We start from the raw sequence: 15,296 nt of genomic DNA, 5'->3' as shown, positions 1-15,296 counted from the left end.
AACAGGTTAATCTGGCTAAACTCCAGCTGAGTGAAAGGCCTAGGATACAAAGCAAAACATTACTGTGCTCTAATCCTTTTTATTAACACACATACTGAAGTTGCATTATTCTGTTGTCCTGAAGGCTCTGCCTCTTGGAGAGCAGTGACTCTCAAATGGGATAGTTTTGCCTCTCGGTAGATAGCAAAGACTAGAGATGCTGTGGTTGTCACAGGGGCAAGTGGTGCTACTGGCTTCTATGTGTAGAGGCCAGGGATGCTGTTAAGTACTAAGTACTTCCTCCAAAGTACAGGACAATCCCTCACAGGAATCTTCTGGCTCCAAAGTCGATAGTACCTGCTGTCGGTGAGGGTCACTAACTCTTACGGGAAAAATCAATATGTATTACATACTAGCAGTAGACTTTTTTTTTTTAAGAAGGATAATGAGTTTTTCACCTTTTAAAATCAAGAAAAAGGAACAATCAGTGTTTGCTTTAGCAGCACACATAGTAAAAAAAAAAAAAAAGAAAACTGGAAAAAAGGAACAATCATTATTATTGGATAAAACTAACCATTTTAGTAGTTTGGGGGTAGGGACATTGGAAGAGGCAGCAAGTTCCTCATGGCAGAAATAGAAATATCTATGCCGTGCTTTTGGAGGGGTGGCGGCAGTTTGTGGTAGGAAGTTTGGGTTTGAGACACTCTACTTCTCTGCCGAGCTTCCAGAATCTGTGATTTTAAGACCAGATGAAGAGAGAGCAAGAAGGAGAAGTGTGTAGTTCTTCCTCCTGCTCTAATTTGTATGAAGTTGAAAGGTTACTCCCTTTCAAGAGTAACCAGGGCAGGGTAACCAGGTGGACAGTGCAGCATGACTTCATATGAATTGCGACCAAAAGTCAAACCATAAAGCAGCCTTCCAGCTTTCTATCATGTGATCTGTCCATAGCACACTCTTCAAGGATGGTGTTACCTTCTGATCTGTGGTTAAGCAAGTGTCACGATGAGGTGTTGCAAATGATGAGTGCTCCCTCATAGCTGAATTTTAGGTCTATTCCCCTGATGTTTTCATCACTTTCTATCACATGTAAGATTAAAGTCCTTAAAAAGGAAGTATCAGATTTTGGTGTTGATTCCAGTGGTGAAGTAGGTCAAGGTGTTGGTTTCAATACACCTATGGGCACTTTATTTTTTTTTACAAAGGAGGCAAGAATATACAATGGAGAGAAGACAGCCTCTTCAATAAGTGGTGCTGGGAAAATTGAACAGCTACATGTAAAAGCATGAAACTAGAACACTTTCTAACACCATACACAAAAATAAACTCAGAATAGATTAAAGATTTAAATATAAAGCCAGAAATTATAAAATTCTTAGAGGAAAATACAGGTAGTACACTTTTTGACATACATCACAGTAAGATCCTCTTTGACCCACCTCCTAGAGTAATGGAAATAAAAACAAAAGTAAACAAATAGGACTTAATTAAGCTTAAAAGCTTTTGCACAGCAAAGGAAATAATAAAAGGCAACAATATTAAAAGACAACCCTCAGAATGGGAGAAAATAATTGCAAATAAGACAGCTGACAAAGGATTAATCTCCAAAATATATAAGTAGCACATACAGCTCAATACCTGATAAACAAACAGCCCAATAAAATAAATAGGCAGAAGACCTAAACAGACATTTCTCTTAAGAAGACATATGGATGGCCAACAAACACATGAAAAGGAGCTCAACATCACTCATTATTAGAGAAATGCAAATCAAAACTATGATGAGATATCACTTCACACCAGTTAGAATGGCCATCACTAAAAAATCTACAAATAATAAATGCTGGACAGGATGTGAAGAAAAGCAAACCCTCTTGCACTGTTGAAGGGAATGTAAATTGCTACAACCACTGTGGAGAACAGTGGGAGATTCCTTAAAAAACTAGAACTAGAACTACCATGTGACCCAATAATCCCACTACTGGGCAAATACCATGAGAAAGCCGTAATTGAAAGAGATGCATGTACCTGTGTTTGTTGCAGCACTTTTTAAGATAGCTAGGACATGGAAGCAACATAGATGTCCATCAACAGATGAATGGATACAGAAATTGTGGTACATATATACACTGGAATATTATTCAGCTTTAAAAAAAAGAGCACATTTGAGTCAGTCCTAATGAGGTGGATAAACCTAGAGCCTATTGTGGAGAGTGAAGTCAGAAAGAGAAAAACAAATATTGCATATTAATGCCTGTGTATGGAATCTAGAAACATGGTACTGATGAATCTATTTGCAGGGCAGCAATGGAGACACAGACATAGAGAACAGACTGTGGGAGGGAGGGAGAGGATGGGACAAACTGGAGGAGTAGCATGGAAACATTATGTTACCGTATGTAAAATAGATAGCTGGTGGGAATTTTCTGTTGTGACACAGGGAACTCGATCCAGTGCTCTGTAACAATCTAGATGGGTGGGATGGGGTGGGAGATGGGAAGGAGGTTCAAGAGGAAAGGGGCATGTGTATACCTGAGGCTGATTCATATTGACATATGGCAGAGACCAGCACAATACTGTAAAACAACTATCCTCCTATAAAAAAAATTTTAAATGTTGGTTTTGCTTATACAGAAACACATGTTTAAGAATATCTCCATACAGTTTTGAGAAATAGCCTTGCTTTGTGATATTGCAATGGTTACTTTAACAAAAATAAATAAGCAACTTGTTTCAAAGTGACCTGGGTCTTTTTGCTCAAAACTTTAATTTTTAATAAGCCATGGCTTATAAGTTCACAGGGTGCAAAAAGAGTATATTCAGTGAAAAGCCTCCTATTCCTGTCCCCTGTCCTCCTAGAAGCAACCATTGTTAACTACTTCTTATCTTTTCTGAGATGGTCTATGTATATCAAATAAATATGCCCATATATTCTTTTTTAAACAAATGGCAACATATTATAAACACTGTTCTATTCCTTGACTTTGTACCCAATGTTCTCAAAGATTATTCCATGTCCCTATGTTAAAAAAATTGTTCTTTGTTACAGCTGTATAGTGTCCATTGTATGGCTATACTATCAAAGGACATTTAGAAGGGTTTTCAAACTTTCGCTATTATACAGTGCTGCAATGACAATCTTACAAAAACAAGAACGTGGGATGTCTAGGTCAATAGGTAAGAGCTTTGATTAATTAGATGTTTCTACACTTCTCTCTGTAACAATCAACTCTTTCAGTAGCATTTCATCATTATTTATTCATACCCTCAACCAGTGGATCATATTATAATCTTTTTGATCTTTGCCAAACTGATAAGTGAAAAGTGGCTCCCAGTGCAATTTTAATTTGTTTTCTCTTATTATGAGTGAGATTAAAGAACCACCTGTATTTATTTTTCTGTAAACTGTTATTTTAATTGAGTTTTTATTTTTTTCTTAGTGATTTTTAAGAGTTTTTTATATGTGAAATGAATTAAATACTTATCTGCAATGCATGTATTTCCTATCTTATTATTAGGTTATATAACTTTAAAATCATTTAAAAATGTGTTCAATGGTTTTTCTTAATACTTTAATGGTTTTGTTTTTCACATTTTTATCTTTGATCTATTTGAAATTTTTGTGTAAAGAATAAGATAACGATCAAGATTACTTTTTCACAACTGTTTACCTAGGTATTATGCTTTATTAAATACTCCATCTGCCCCACTCCACCCCCAATTTGAAGTGGTGTTTTATCATATCTATATTTCCATATGTATTGGGGTCTGTTTCTTGGCTTTCCATTCGGTTCTATTGATTTGTCTGACCATTTACCTGCCTGTACCACACTATTTTTAGGGCTTCCCTGGTGGCTCAGATGGTAAAGTGCCTGCCTGCAATGTGGGAGACCTGGGTTCGATCCCTGGGCCAGGAAGATCCCCTGGAGAAGGATATGGCAACCCACTCCAGTACTCTTGGCTGGAAAATTCCATGGACAGAGGAGCCTGGTAGGCTATAGTCCATGGGGTCACAAAGAGTCGGATATGACTGAGCGACTTCACTTTCACCAAACCATTTAAGTTGGTATAGTTTTAACATAGTTTAACATTTGGTAAAGCTAATCAATCATCTGGTGATGGTCTTTGAATTGCAATATTTAACATGTTTTCAGCAAATTATTTGTGTCTTTCCATAATTCTAGATGTCTTATCTTCCTTCTAACGTTTTAATCTGTGCTGCTCCAGGGCACAATATGCTGTACTTGAGGGCTCTCTGCCTCCCAGACAAACTTAAGATAAATTGCATATCATCTCCACAGGGGCAGGGCATTTTAATTTGATTCAGTAGTGATGGGGAGCCAACAAGACTTTAGAACAGAGGTACTCAGATTTGAGGTTCCTAGATGTACTTTCCCTCTCATGATATGGCATTGTGTCTGCCTCACTAGTTGACCCTAGCTCTGATTACATGGGGGTAAGGAGGACTCAAATAAAACACCAATAGATCTTGTTTTCACATAAAATCTATGGTGTTGTAGACCCAGTATCAGCAGGTACTGAAGAAAAGGACTCTGTCCAATCAACAGAACCCTGTGGGCCCAGCAGACATCCATCTCAAGGAGACAGACATTGAGAAGCACCAATAGAAAGTTCCCCTCAGGACCTTCAGAGACTTTGCACTATTTGCAACTGTCACTGCTGCAGTGAACTGAAGCTACTGTAGGAGAAGGGGGAAGATATGGGAGAGGCAACCTGGGAGTCAAGAGGGATTCGCCTTCAGAGTGATCTGACTGCTTCTTGTTCTGTTCATCGGTTCTTGGGATTTGCAAGGGGCAGGAATGGAACTGAGAAATGCTCAGTGAGTGTATGTTCAGTAAATGGGTGAATCATTGAGTGAGGGAGTGAGCAACTGCCTGCTACAAAAGTCTTTTTTCATCACTCATGTCTTTTAGGAGCCTCCTCTATCTGCAGGAGGGAGCGGATCTGGGGCATAACTCTTGGAGTCCTGTCCAAGAGAGGAATGCTGAGTGAGCAGAGGCTGTGAACCCTTCGCGTTCTCCTCCCATCCCCTCACACAGCTCCAGAGGGCTCTGAGAGTTTCTGCTAGGTTTGTTTCCTATGTTTCCCCTCATCTTTAATAGCGTTCCACTGAAACATCCCCTGCATTCACTACCTCTTGCTTTTCTACACTAACCCCCTGAATAAAGCAGGTGAAATAGCAAAGGAGACAGAAATCAATACAGCAATGGCAACAGCCAACTTCCACACACAACTAAATGTGTTATTTTTGTCTCAAATTTTCTATTTAATTAAATACTTTAAAAGATAGGTGTATATTTTATCATGCCCATTACGCAAGTGAGGCAACTGAATTAACAGAGAGGTTTAGTAACTTACCCAAGGTCACTGCTCTGGTAAATAGATCAGCTGAGATTTGAACCAGAAAGTTCACTCTAAAGACCATGCACTGACACACTATACCTTTTCTTTGGCACGTGTACGTGTGGGTTAACTTCACTGAAATAGAACATAAACACAGTCAAGGGCTTCCCTGGTGGGCCAGTGGCTAAGAATCTGCCTTGCAATGTAGGGGACACCGGTTTGATCCCTGGTCCAGGAGGATCCCATACACTGTGGAGCAACAAAGCCCGTGGGCCGCACCTGCTGAGCTACCGAAGCCCCACGTGCTCTAGAGCCTGTGCTCTGCAACAAGAGAAGCCACAGCAATGAGAAGCCCAGGCACCACAATGAAGACCCAAGCACAGTCACAAATAAATAAAAAAATTAAAAAACCCACCAAGTGCACAGATAAGTACATGACTCAGTGAATTTTCACAAAGTGAGCACACCTGTGTAAGAGCAGCCACCTCAAAGAACAGAACACTACCAGCACCCCCCACAAGAAGGTCCTAACATGCTCCACCCCAGTCTCTACTCCTTCCCCATCAAGGGAAACCACTCTTCTGAATTCTCTCATCGTTTCCTGGGGGGTTCTTTCTTGTCTATTTTAATCACTCTGTTTTTCAAGTATCATGGGGTCTGTTGCTAAAGTTAAACATATTCTATTTTGCAGGTGTGGAGCTGGGGGTGGTTGAGAGAACACACTCCCTAGATAAGAGAGATGATTGAGGGCGGGAAAGTTAGGGGGCTGTTCTCCAGCTGCCCTTGTTCTCTTTGCCAATGTGAGGCTCTGCTCTTTTCTCTGTCCTCCTCCCCCAGGACTACATCTCCCAGCAGGCTGCGCTCTGACAGCTCTCGGATTTAAATAGGATTCTGGGCTGTGCTCAGAGCCAGGCTGTTGCTGAGCACCCAGGAGCGAGAAGAGCTGGAGGAGAGAGAAGCAGCAAGAAGCAGCCAAGAGTTGGAGCCAGACCAGGAGGAGCCTGAGCCAGAGTTGGAGTATAAGTTGCTCTTGCTGAAGCAGCAGCAACTAAAGAAGTTGAAAAGATGCTGGTTGTCTTGGGACTGCTCACCTCCTTCCTTTCTTTCCTGTATGTGACAGCTCCATCCATCAGGTTTGTCTTAATTCAGTAATTCATTGAATAGTTTACAAAGCCCTGAGTTGGGAGCCATGGAGCTTGTAAGTAGATGAGTTCTCAGCTGCTGAAGGGATGGAGGCCAAGGGAGAGAAAGTCAAGGCAGAAAAAGCATGAAGGAAGGAGGTGGTTCTGAGTACCATGGTGGAAAATAAGAAGGAAGCACCTGGGGAGAGGAGAGGCCGGTTTGAATTCTGAAGCTAGTGAAAGGCTGACTGGATGACTCTGTTAAGTAGCTTGAAAGCCATCTTATGGGGGAGCCCTTGCTCTTTCATTCTGCTCCCTTGGGTTCCTCTGAAGACCTCCCTTTCTTCAGTATCCCCAGTCAAGGTGGGCTTGCTGCATTACCATGGGTGGTCCTTACCAAGGGACTCATTGTTAAGTACCAGGCATCTTGGGAAGGAAACAAACTCTCCCCACTTTGAAACTACTGACAAGTAATGTTTGGGGATGGCTATTTTGCTGTAAGATTTCTGGAGATGTCAGAGAAATGTGGGTTCTGAGTAAAGAATTTTTAAATTGCTGATGGTCAAGAAGGTTAAAGGGACCTATCAAGGACAAAGTATTACTCTAGGTCCTGGCAGAGAAACCTGGGTTCAGATTCCAGTTTTGCCACTGTTAGCAAGTGAACTTCTTCAAGCCTCAGCTTTCTCCATTGTAATATGGGGATAATAACTGAATGACTGAATTAAATTCCCTTGGAAATTGCCTAGCCTAGTGCTTGGCAGCTGGATGATGTTCAGATCATGTCAGGTCTGTTCCTTCCTGTCCAATTTTGGGGAACTTGTCAGGTCAACTCTATGTAAAAGAATGCTCTTTGCATAGAGGTCTGAGCAAGGGAGGTTTTTCTCTCTGTGCACTGACGGCTAGAATGAAATCTCTAATAAGATGGCAGAATATTCTGGCTCTCTTAAAACTGGCAAGGCAACCCAAGAGCCATGTTTACATATGGGACCCCTGGAGGTGCTGTTCATCAGTTACTCACCACTGATGCTTATTGAAGACCGAGGGCTCAGGACCACTGATTCTACACATGCCCACCCCTCTCATGTTTGTGGCGCAGGTTAGAGGAGGAATCTGACCTCCGAGAACCTTTAGAGTTAAGTGCGAGATATTTTTGTTATCTAACAAGGAGGGTCTCCATTGGCTCTGGCTCAAGAGAATTGATTTTATTTGCTCTGATGATCATTTGTAGCTTCCGGGCACATGACCTCCCCACATGAGCTGATAAGCAGGAGACTGCCTTGCTCACTGGGACAATGCCCTCCCCTGAAGATTAGCTGCTTTAGGTCTCCTGACAACAATGCAAAGAAATTCCTCTTTGAGGGAGGGTGGGTTTTATGAATCTCCTTCTGGGGTTGGAAAAGATGGTGCATAAATGTTTTGTTTCCTTTGCCTATAGGAAGTTCTTTGCTGGCGGGGTTTGTAGAACAAATGTGCAGCTTTCTGGGAAGGTGGTGGTGATCACTGGCGCCAACACAGGCATTGGCAAGGAGACGGCCAGAGAGCTTTCTCGTAGAGGCAAGTCTTTCCCTTTCGTTTCCACAGGGCAGGGCCTCCTGCCTTTCTTGCTAGGAGCTCTGCTCACGTTCCCTTATCTTTCCTCCTGGGCTTGGAGGTTGTGGCCAGAAACTCAAGGATCCTGGGGTTCAAGTCCAGCTGGGACACCAACTTACTCTATGGCCTGAAACCTTCCTTCCTGCCTGCCCCTTCCTTATTATATAAAGTAAGGAAAACAGTGATGCCTACATATAATATTGGTCAAGTCAGTTATTTGAAAACGGGATCCTTAACCATGGTAAATATAAAACCAGTGTTGTAAAAATCAGGGTTCCCAGCCTGGGCTGAAGCTGATAGCAAGGAGAATCCAGAAGTGGCAACTCACTGTTTTAAGAATAGTGAGGGGGAATGCTCTGCCCACCAGCCCCAAACTCACTTACTAGACTCTTCTTCAGCCCAGATTCTGAACATGTAGTCCTCTGTTTTGGCCCCAGGAGCCCGAGTATACATTGCCTGTCGAGATGTACTGAAGGGGGAGTCTGCTGCCAGTGAAATCCGAGCTGATACAAAGAACTCCCAGGTGCTGGTACGGAAACTGGACCTATCTGATACCAAGTCCATCCGAGCCTTTGCTGAGGGCTTCCTGGCAGGTGAGGCCCTGGTATATCACTAGAAAGGCAGGAAGCTGGGTGTGGGTGTGGCTGCTCAACCCTGGACCCTCTCTGACTATAAAATCAGAAACATCATGGATCCCACTGGACAGGTTCTGCCGCATGAACTAGCAGGGCAGGGAACTGGCTCAGGGACAGTGGGTGGACAGGTTGGGCAGGATCCTTATCATTCTTTTGTGGATGTTGGAGGTGTCAGCTCCTTGTCTGGGCTTGCACCTTGACATCAAGGTGTGGCCCTGATGCCACTCTCTTCTTTGATGCTGAGAATCAGCCTTCTGGGGCCACAGGCACTAGAGGAAGTTCTGTTGCTGCTAATATTCTTCTGTATCTTGGAAAATGACCATCTCCCATCAAGGACGATGAAATCTGTGAAGGACAGTGACCATGTCTGTCTTATTTACCACTGTGCGCCCCGTGCCTAGCCCAGCCCCGAGTCAGTACTGAATACCCGTTTGCTGAATGAATGGATGAATGGTGTCCAGGAAGAAACAGCAACCAAAATTAGAAACCCAGTGACAGCGGTTACTGAATATCACTGAGATAGGCCCAAAGGCAAGGAACAAACACTCAGAAGTGGGACAGGCGGCTAACCACGTGGTCTCCTTGGCTGTGCTCCTTAGAGGAAAAGCAGCTTCATATTCTGATCAACAATGCAGGAGTGATGCTGTGCCCGTATTCCAAGACAGCTGATGGTTTTGAAACCCACTTGGGAGTCAACCACCTGGGTGAGTATCTTTGAGTGACTGAAGAGCAAGGCATACTGGTTTTTCCTTCATTATCTCTCTCCTAACCAGCGCAAAAAAGTGAGCTCCTCTTACCTACACCATTAAGAAACCCCCCAAATTAGGAGATACCAGGAAGAAGAATGTCATTCTTAAAGGGAACCATGGTAATGAAGACTTGCCAGGCAGGGCCAGATGTCGGGGTGCAGGGATCTTTGGCTGCGGGGGGTCAGTTACTGTAACAAGTAAACCAAGGGTTGGTCCATGGAGGAGGCAGAACTTTGAGACTTGAGGTATGAGAGAGGTCATGGTTCAGAGTTCAAGGCGATGGCTTTTGTGAGGGTATCAGGGAGCATGTTCTCTGACCATAAGTGTGTGTTATTTTCCCTGAATATTTCATCCATGTCCATGCCCACGGCTATGTGATCATAGCTACAGGGGAGATGTCGAAAGCTCGCAGTTTCCCCTGACTGGGGCAAGGGCAAAGGTACAAATAACTACAGATTACATCTGTGTTGCCTTATCTACAGTCCAGCTCTGGCCCTTGCCTTGAGGACTCAACTAACTCAGACTGACTGACCACTAGCGCTAAGTTGCTCATGGTATCAGCGTGTTCACACCCAGAAGATAGTGAGCTGGTGCTAAAGTCCTATCACACACCAGCTCTCACACCCAAGCCCAGGCTGCCAGTCCACTCTTACTTCTCCCCCACTGGCTCTCCTCACAGGTCACTTCCTTCTCACCCGCTTGCTCCTGGAGCGGCTGAAGGAGTCTGCTCCTGCACGGGTGGTGACCCTCTCGTCAGTGGTCCATCACGCCGGCAAGATTCGCTTCCATGATCTCCAGGGTGAGAAGTACTACAACCGGGGTTTCGCTTATTGCCACAGCAAGCTGGCCAATGTGCTCTTCACTCGCGAGTTGGCCAAGAGGCTCAAAGGTGAGTCTAGAGAAAGAGCCAGCGTTAAGACCGCAAAAGCATGGGCTCAGGTCAGTTTCGAGGTTGGCAGAAACTTCTGAAGTCAGAATGTCAAGCATGCTCATTTTAGAAGCAGCTCTGTGCATTAAGGAGAATGAGGTTATAAACAGAGTGAAAAATGAATGAGGTTATAAAACAGAGTCTTCGCCCTTGGGAAGGACTGTTAAAATTGAACAGGGGTCAGGAAAACCTATAAACCTTATTATGTGTTTTGTCACATCTTATTGCGTTGGCCAAAAAGTTCTTTTGGGTTTTTCCATAACGTCTTATAGAAAAACCTGAAAGGACTTTTTGGTCAACCCAGTATTTCATATTTATCATCTCATTTGATTTTTAAAATAATTTTATTTATTTTTGACTGTGCTGGGTCTTCATTGCTGTGAGGGCTTTTCTCTAGTTGCAGAGAGTAGGGGCTACTCTCTAGTTGCAGTGTGCAGGCTTCTCATTGCGGTGGCTTCTTTTGTTGCAAAGCGTGGGTTCTAGTGCATGCAGGCTTCAGTAGCTGGGGCACATGGGCTCCGTAGTTGCGGCATCTGGGTTCTAGAGCACAGGATCGATAGTTGTGGTGCACAAGTCTAGTTGCTTCACAGCATAAAGGATCCTGCTGGATCAGGGATCGAACCTGTGTTTCCTGCATTGGCAGGCAGATTCTTTACCACTGAGCCATCAGGGAAGCCCTCATCTGATTTTTTTATGACAACCTCTTGCAACAGGCAGAATGGGTATTGTTTTTACTGTTTTATGCGTTCACACTGAGATTCAGAGAAGTGGCCGGCCCAAGATTATGCGGCAAATAAAGGATAAGGACTGGAACGTGGGGACTGAGATTTAAATCAGGTTGCTTCCTTCACTGGGCCTTCTGCTGAGGTTTACGTGGTGAGCTGAGCTACAGAGCGGCCACTCGCTGCCTGGAGTCAGGGTTTCAGATATTTGGGTCTGAGTTCTTACTCTACCACATGTAGAGCCACGTGTATATGCAGACATGTCCCTTTAATCTCCCTTGACTTCATCCCCTCAGCTGTAAGGGGAGGTGAGGCCACTCTTAATCCTATGATTCCGTGCTCCCCTAGAGTTTTTGTTGAGCTGTTGACTTTGATATCTTTGAATCTGGAGGACCATTTGCTCTAGTGAATAAGCCAGAGTTTGGGGGAAGGTATTTACTATCAGAATGCAGAAAGCAGAAGAATAGGGTAACTCTGTTCAATGTCATGTGGGGCCTGGGCAGGAGGGGAGCTTGGGGGAGAATGGATACATGTATATGTATGGCTGAGTTCCTTTGCTGTCCATCTGAAACTATCACAACACTGTTAATCACCTATACTCCAATATAAAATAAAAAGTTAAAAAGTACTAATAATGACAACAAAAATTGAGAGTTTGTGTGTGCCGTGTACTAGTGATGTCTTTACTCATTTAATACAATATTCCTATGAGGAAATGCTATTATGTTTCCCCTCCCTACAAAGGAAGAAATGAGCACAGATATCTTAAGAAACTTGCCCAAGCAGGGCATATTGTTCCTAAATGAGACAGGATTCAAATCCAGGCAGCTTGGAAGTCCGTGCTCTTTGCTCTACATCGGGGTTCAGACCTTAGCTCTGCAGCCTGCTAGATGGGGCCTTGGGCAACTTCCTTAACTTGTCTGATGAGAACTCAGTTTCCTTAGCTATAAATGGGCTTCTTAGTATTGCTTACCTCATGAACCTCTTTGAGAGTCAAATGAGATAACATGTAAAACATGTAGCACAACCCTTGTATGTAATAAATACTGAAGACAGTAGAGGTAGCAGGCGTGTCTTAGGGTCCTATCAGTAGCCCTCATCATATCCATCAACACCCCTCAACCTATATACTTCATCAAATGTGCTTGCCTGGCAAATGCAGTTTACAACAAGATCCTAGCTTCCTACCTTCTAACAGAATTGTTACCCCTGAGACCCTCCAATAGAAATTCCAAAGATACCATTTAAGCCAAAGATTAAGATGACGCTGAAACAGGGACTTCCCTGCCGGTCCAGGGACTTCATCTTCCAGTGCAGGCGGTATGTATCTGATTGCTGGTTGGGAGCTCAGGTTTCATAGGCCACGTGGCCCGAACACCAAAACATAAACAGAGTCAATATTGTAACAAATTAAACAAAAGACTTTAAAAAATGGTCCACATAAAAGAATCTTAAAAAGAAAAGATGACACTGAAATAGAAGGACCGTCAACCAAACATTCCATCTGGTGCATAGAATGCTGAGAAAGTTATAGATCTTTCTGGATAACCTCAGTGAATTAATTGTGAGATTCTACCTGGCGGCACCGCCACCACCACCTGGCTAGAAGTGGTGTCTTTATAACACAGGGGTTCCCAAGGCCCTTCTTGTCACTTGTGCGTGTTGGTGCAGGAGGTGAGCTGTTTCCTCGCCTGGGAGTGTGTCTCTGGTCTAACTGTGCCCTCTTTGCCCTAGGCACGGGGGTCACCACCTACGCGGTGCACCCAGGCATCGTCCGCTCCGAGCTGGTCCGACACTCCTTCCTGCTGTGCCTGCTTTGGCGGCTCTTCTCCCCCTTCCTCAAGACGACGTGGGAGGGGGCCCAGACCAGCCTGCACTGTGCACTGGCTGAGGGCCTGGAGCCTCTGAGCGGCAAGTACTTCAGGTGTGTAGCAGCTGTGTGCCTGATGGGGGAATCCAGATTCCGGTTGGGCCAGTAAACCAAGTGCTTTTTCTTTTTAAAGGAAGCTTAGATTTGATACATAGGCTTGCCTGGTGGCTCAGTGGTAAAGAACCTGCCTGCCAATGCAGGAAATATAGTTTCAATCCCCAGGCCAGGAAGATTCCCTGGAGAAGGAAATGGCAACCCGCTCCAGTATTCTGGCCTGGAAAATCCCATGGAGCCTGGCAGGCTACAGTCCATGGGGGTCTCAACAGAGTCAGCCATGACTTAGTGACTGAACAGCTTTGAAACATTGCAAGAACTGGTTTCAACAACAACAATAAGAGTTGGTTTCATGGCTCTGTTTGAAACCTGTGTGCCACATTTGCAGATAAACCTTTGCAGAGCCTTTTTCTTTTCCTTGAAGCTTTTGGCTGACTTCCTTCATGAATTTTTAAATAGCACATAGCACAAAGCTCCAGGGCAAAGCCACTGCTTCCCAGTGTGAACTCTGTCTCCCAAAGATGCCAAGATTGGCATTAACTGATGGAATGTAAGAATAGACATTTTGTTGTCTACTAGATGAGCTAGCCTGGGGTCTAATCACCACCAGATTTCAAAGGATTGGTGAGCAGAAGTGACATTCTGTGGTATCTGCAACCACTGCAAAGTGACATGAACACGTTACTATGCTATGCATTTGTTTTTAAAACATTTTATACTGTATATAAGATAGATAACCAACAGGGACCTATTATATAGCACAGGGAAAGCTACTCAGTATTCTGTGATAACGTTTATGAGAGAAGAACCTAAAAAAGAATGAAGATATTACATGTCTAACTGAATCACTTTGCTGCATACCTGTACGTAACACAACACTGTAAATCAACTGTAAGTCAACTGTAATCAACTGTAAATCAACTGTAATCACAACACAACACTGTAAATCAACTCGACACCAAGAAAATTAAAAATTTTTAAATAAAAAACCCAATATACAATACAAAACCCAAAATATTTTAAAATTGCATTTTAGTACAGTTAGTTTCTTTTTTATCTAATATATTTTATACATTTAGAAATCTGTTCCAAGAGGAGGACGTAAACTTTTCCGGACTGCCCATTTTCACTCCTGGATATTCACTCTCTTTCTCTGCCCTCCAGTGACTGCAAGAAGACCTGGGTGTCGCCCAGGGCCCGGAATAACAAAACGGCTGAGCGCCTGTGGAATGTCAGTTGTGAGCTTCTGGGAATCCAGTGGGAGTAGATCTGGTGGAAGAGGCACGGTCGTATCAGACCGAGTCCACACCATGAGAGACGGGGACCAAGGAGAAAGCCTACCCTGCAGTCTTGTCCTGGCAGGCTGCTCTAGTGAACCCTGGCCTGCTCTGATACTCCTGACCCTTCTAGAAATCTTTGCACATCCAACCCTCTCATGAGGCTGGCTCATGGCATAAGACGGTCACACCTACAGAGCTCTCTTTTCCAAGACTTACAGAGTCGACCACCCTCTTGAGCCAGGAGAATGGGGTGGTTGCCAGGCTGGGCATGAGGATGGCAGAAGAACTTGGGAAACTGGGTCAGTTTCCTCATCAAGAACAGAAATGCCAGTTAGCACACTCAGCTGAGGTGATGAACATCAGTGTTACATCTTTCTATGATCTTTAGGCTCAAAGACCCTTGACTGATCTCTTTCCTCTTTGTAATGCTAGTCTGGAGTCTGGACCAGCTCAGGAGGATCTTGGCTCAACCTTGGCTGACTTTATTTCCTTCCTCTGAGCATCCTGGAGCCACAGTGTGAAGGCTCCTGTGTAAAGGCATGGGAGCCTGTTTTCTGTTTCCAATAGTTTTTTTTTTTTTAATTAAAAACAATTTTTTCAGCTCCACTGAGATATAATTGACATATAACATTGTATAAGTTTGGACCTTCCCATTTTCAATCATGTAGATGGTTTCTTTTTCTAAAGAGTTGCCTTTGCCTCAATTTTAGAGAAAATAAAGACTGCGTATTCATCTTATTGCCTTATTTATTCTCTCAGGGTAGCAAGGGAGAAATGAAACCAAGTTCAATGGGTAGTATTTCACTTTCTCACCCACTGACCCATAATCTTGTTATAATACATCCTCTAGGTACAGAATAAGATGGTTCAGTTGGATGTTTTCTCAAATTTCTTCCAGCTCTCACATTTGACTATCTAAGAAGTGGTAGGAGTGAATTAAATTATACAGATGCTGAGCTTCACTATAGATCAAGGTCAGAGGCAGTAGAGGACTTCATTTAATTTGA

At 43.6% G+C, this 15,296-nt stretch overlaps 1 protein-coding gene across 1 annotated transcript; it reads left to right on the top strand.

Moving 5' to 3' along the window:
* The first annotated feature begins 6,226 nt into the window (after positions 1 to 6,226).
* Positions 6,227 to 15,025, top strand: RDH12 (retinol dehydrogenase 12). The gene is made up of 7 exons (XM_043920994.1): positions 6,227 to 6,473; positions 7,897 to 8,015; positions 8,489 to 8,644; positions 9,286 to 9,390; positions 10,115 to 10,324; positions 12,820 to 13,009; positions 14,174 to 15,025. Exons 1-7 carry the CDS (start codon positions 6,406 to 6,408, stop codon positions 14,274 to 14,276), a joined length of 951 nt encoding a protein of 316 aa, XP_043776929.1. The 5' UTR covers positions 6,227 to 6,405; the 3' UTR covers positions 14,277 to 15,025.
* Positions 15,026 to 15,296: the final 271 nt, after the last annotated feature.

This window comes from Cervus elaphus, chromosome 12 (assembly GCF_910594005.1).
Source record: "Cervus elaphus chromosome 12, mCerEla1.1, whole genome shotgun sequence".
NCBI classification, from domain to species: domain Eukaryota; kingdom Metazoa; phylum Chordata; class Mammalia; order Artiodactyla; family Cervidae; genus Cervus; species Cervus elaphus.
The sequence above is the reverse complement of the archived record's forward strand: the minus strand, read 5'-3'. Positions and strand labels throughout refer to the sequence as shown.

Bases quoted from the DNA above. Each gene is read 5' to 3' on its own strand.
- RDH12 (XM_043920994.1), top strand. From the start codon at position 6,406: ATGCTGGTTGTCTTGGGACTGCTCACCTCCTTCCTTTCTTTCCTGTAT. The intron at 10,325-12,819 runs GTGAGTCTAGAG...TCTTTGCCCTAG, and splicing joins GTTGGCCAAGAGGCTCAAAG to GCACGGGGGTCACCACCTAC. The intron at 13,010-14,173 runs GTGTGTAGCAGC...TCTGCCCTCCAG, and splicing joins CTGAGCGGCAAGTACTTCAG to TGACTGCAAGAAGACCTGGG.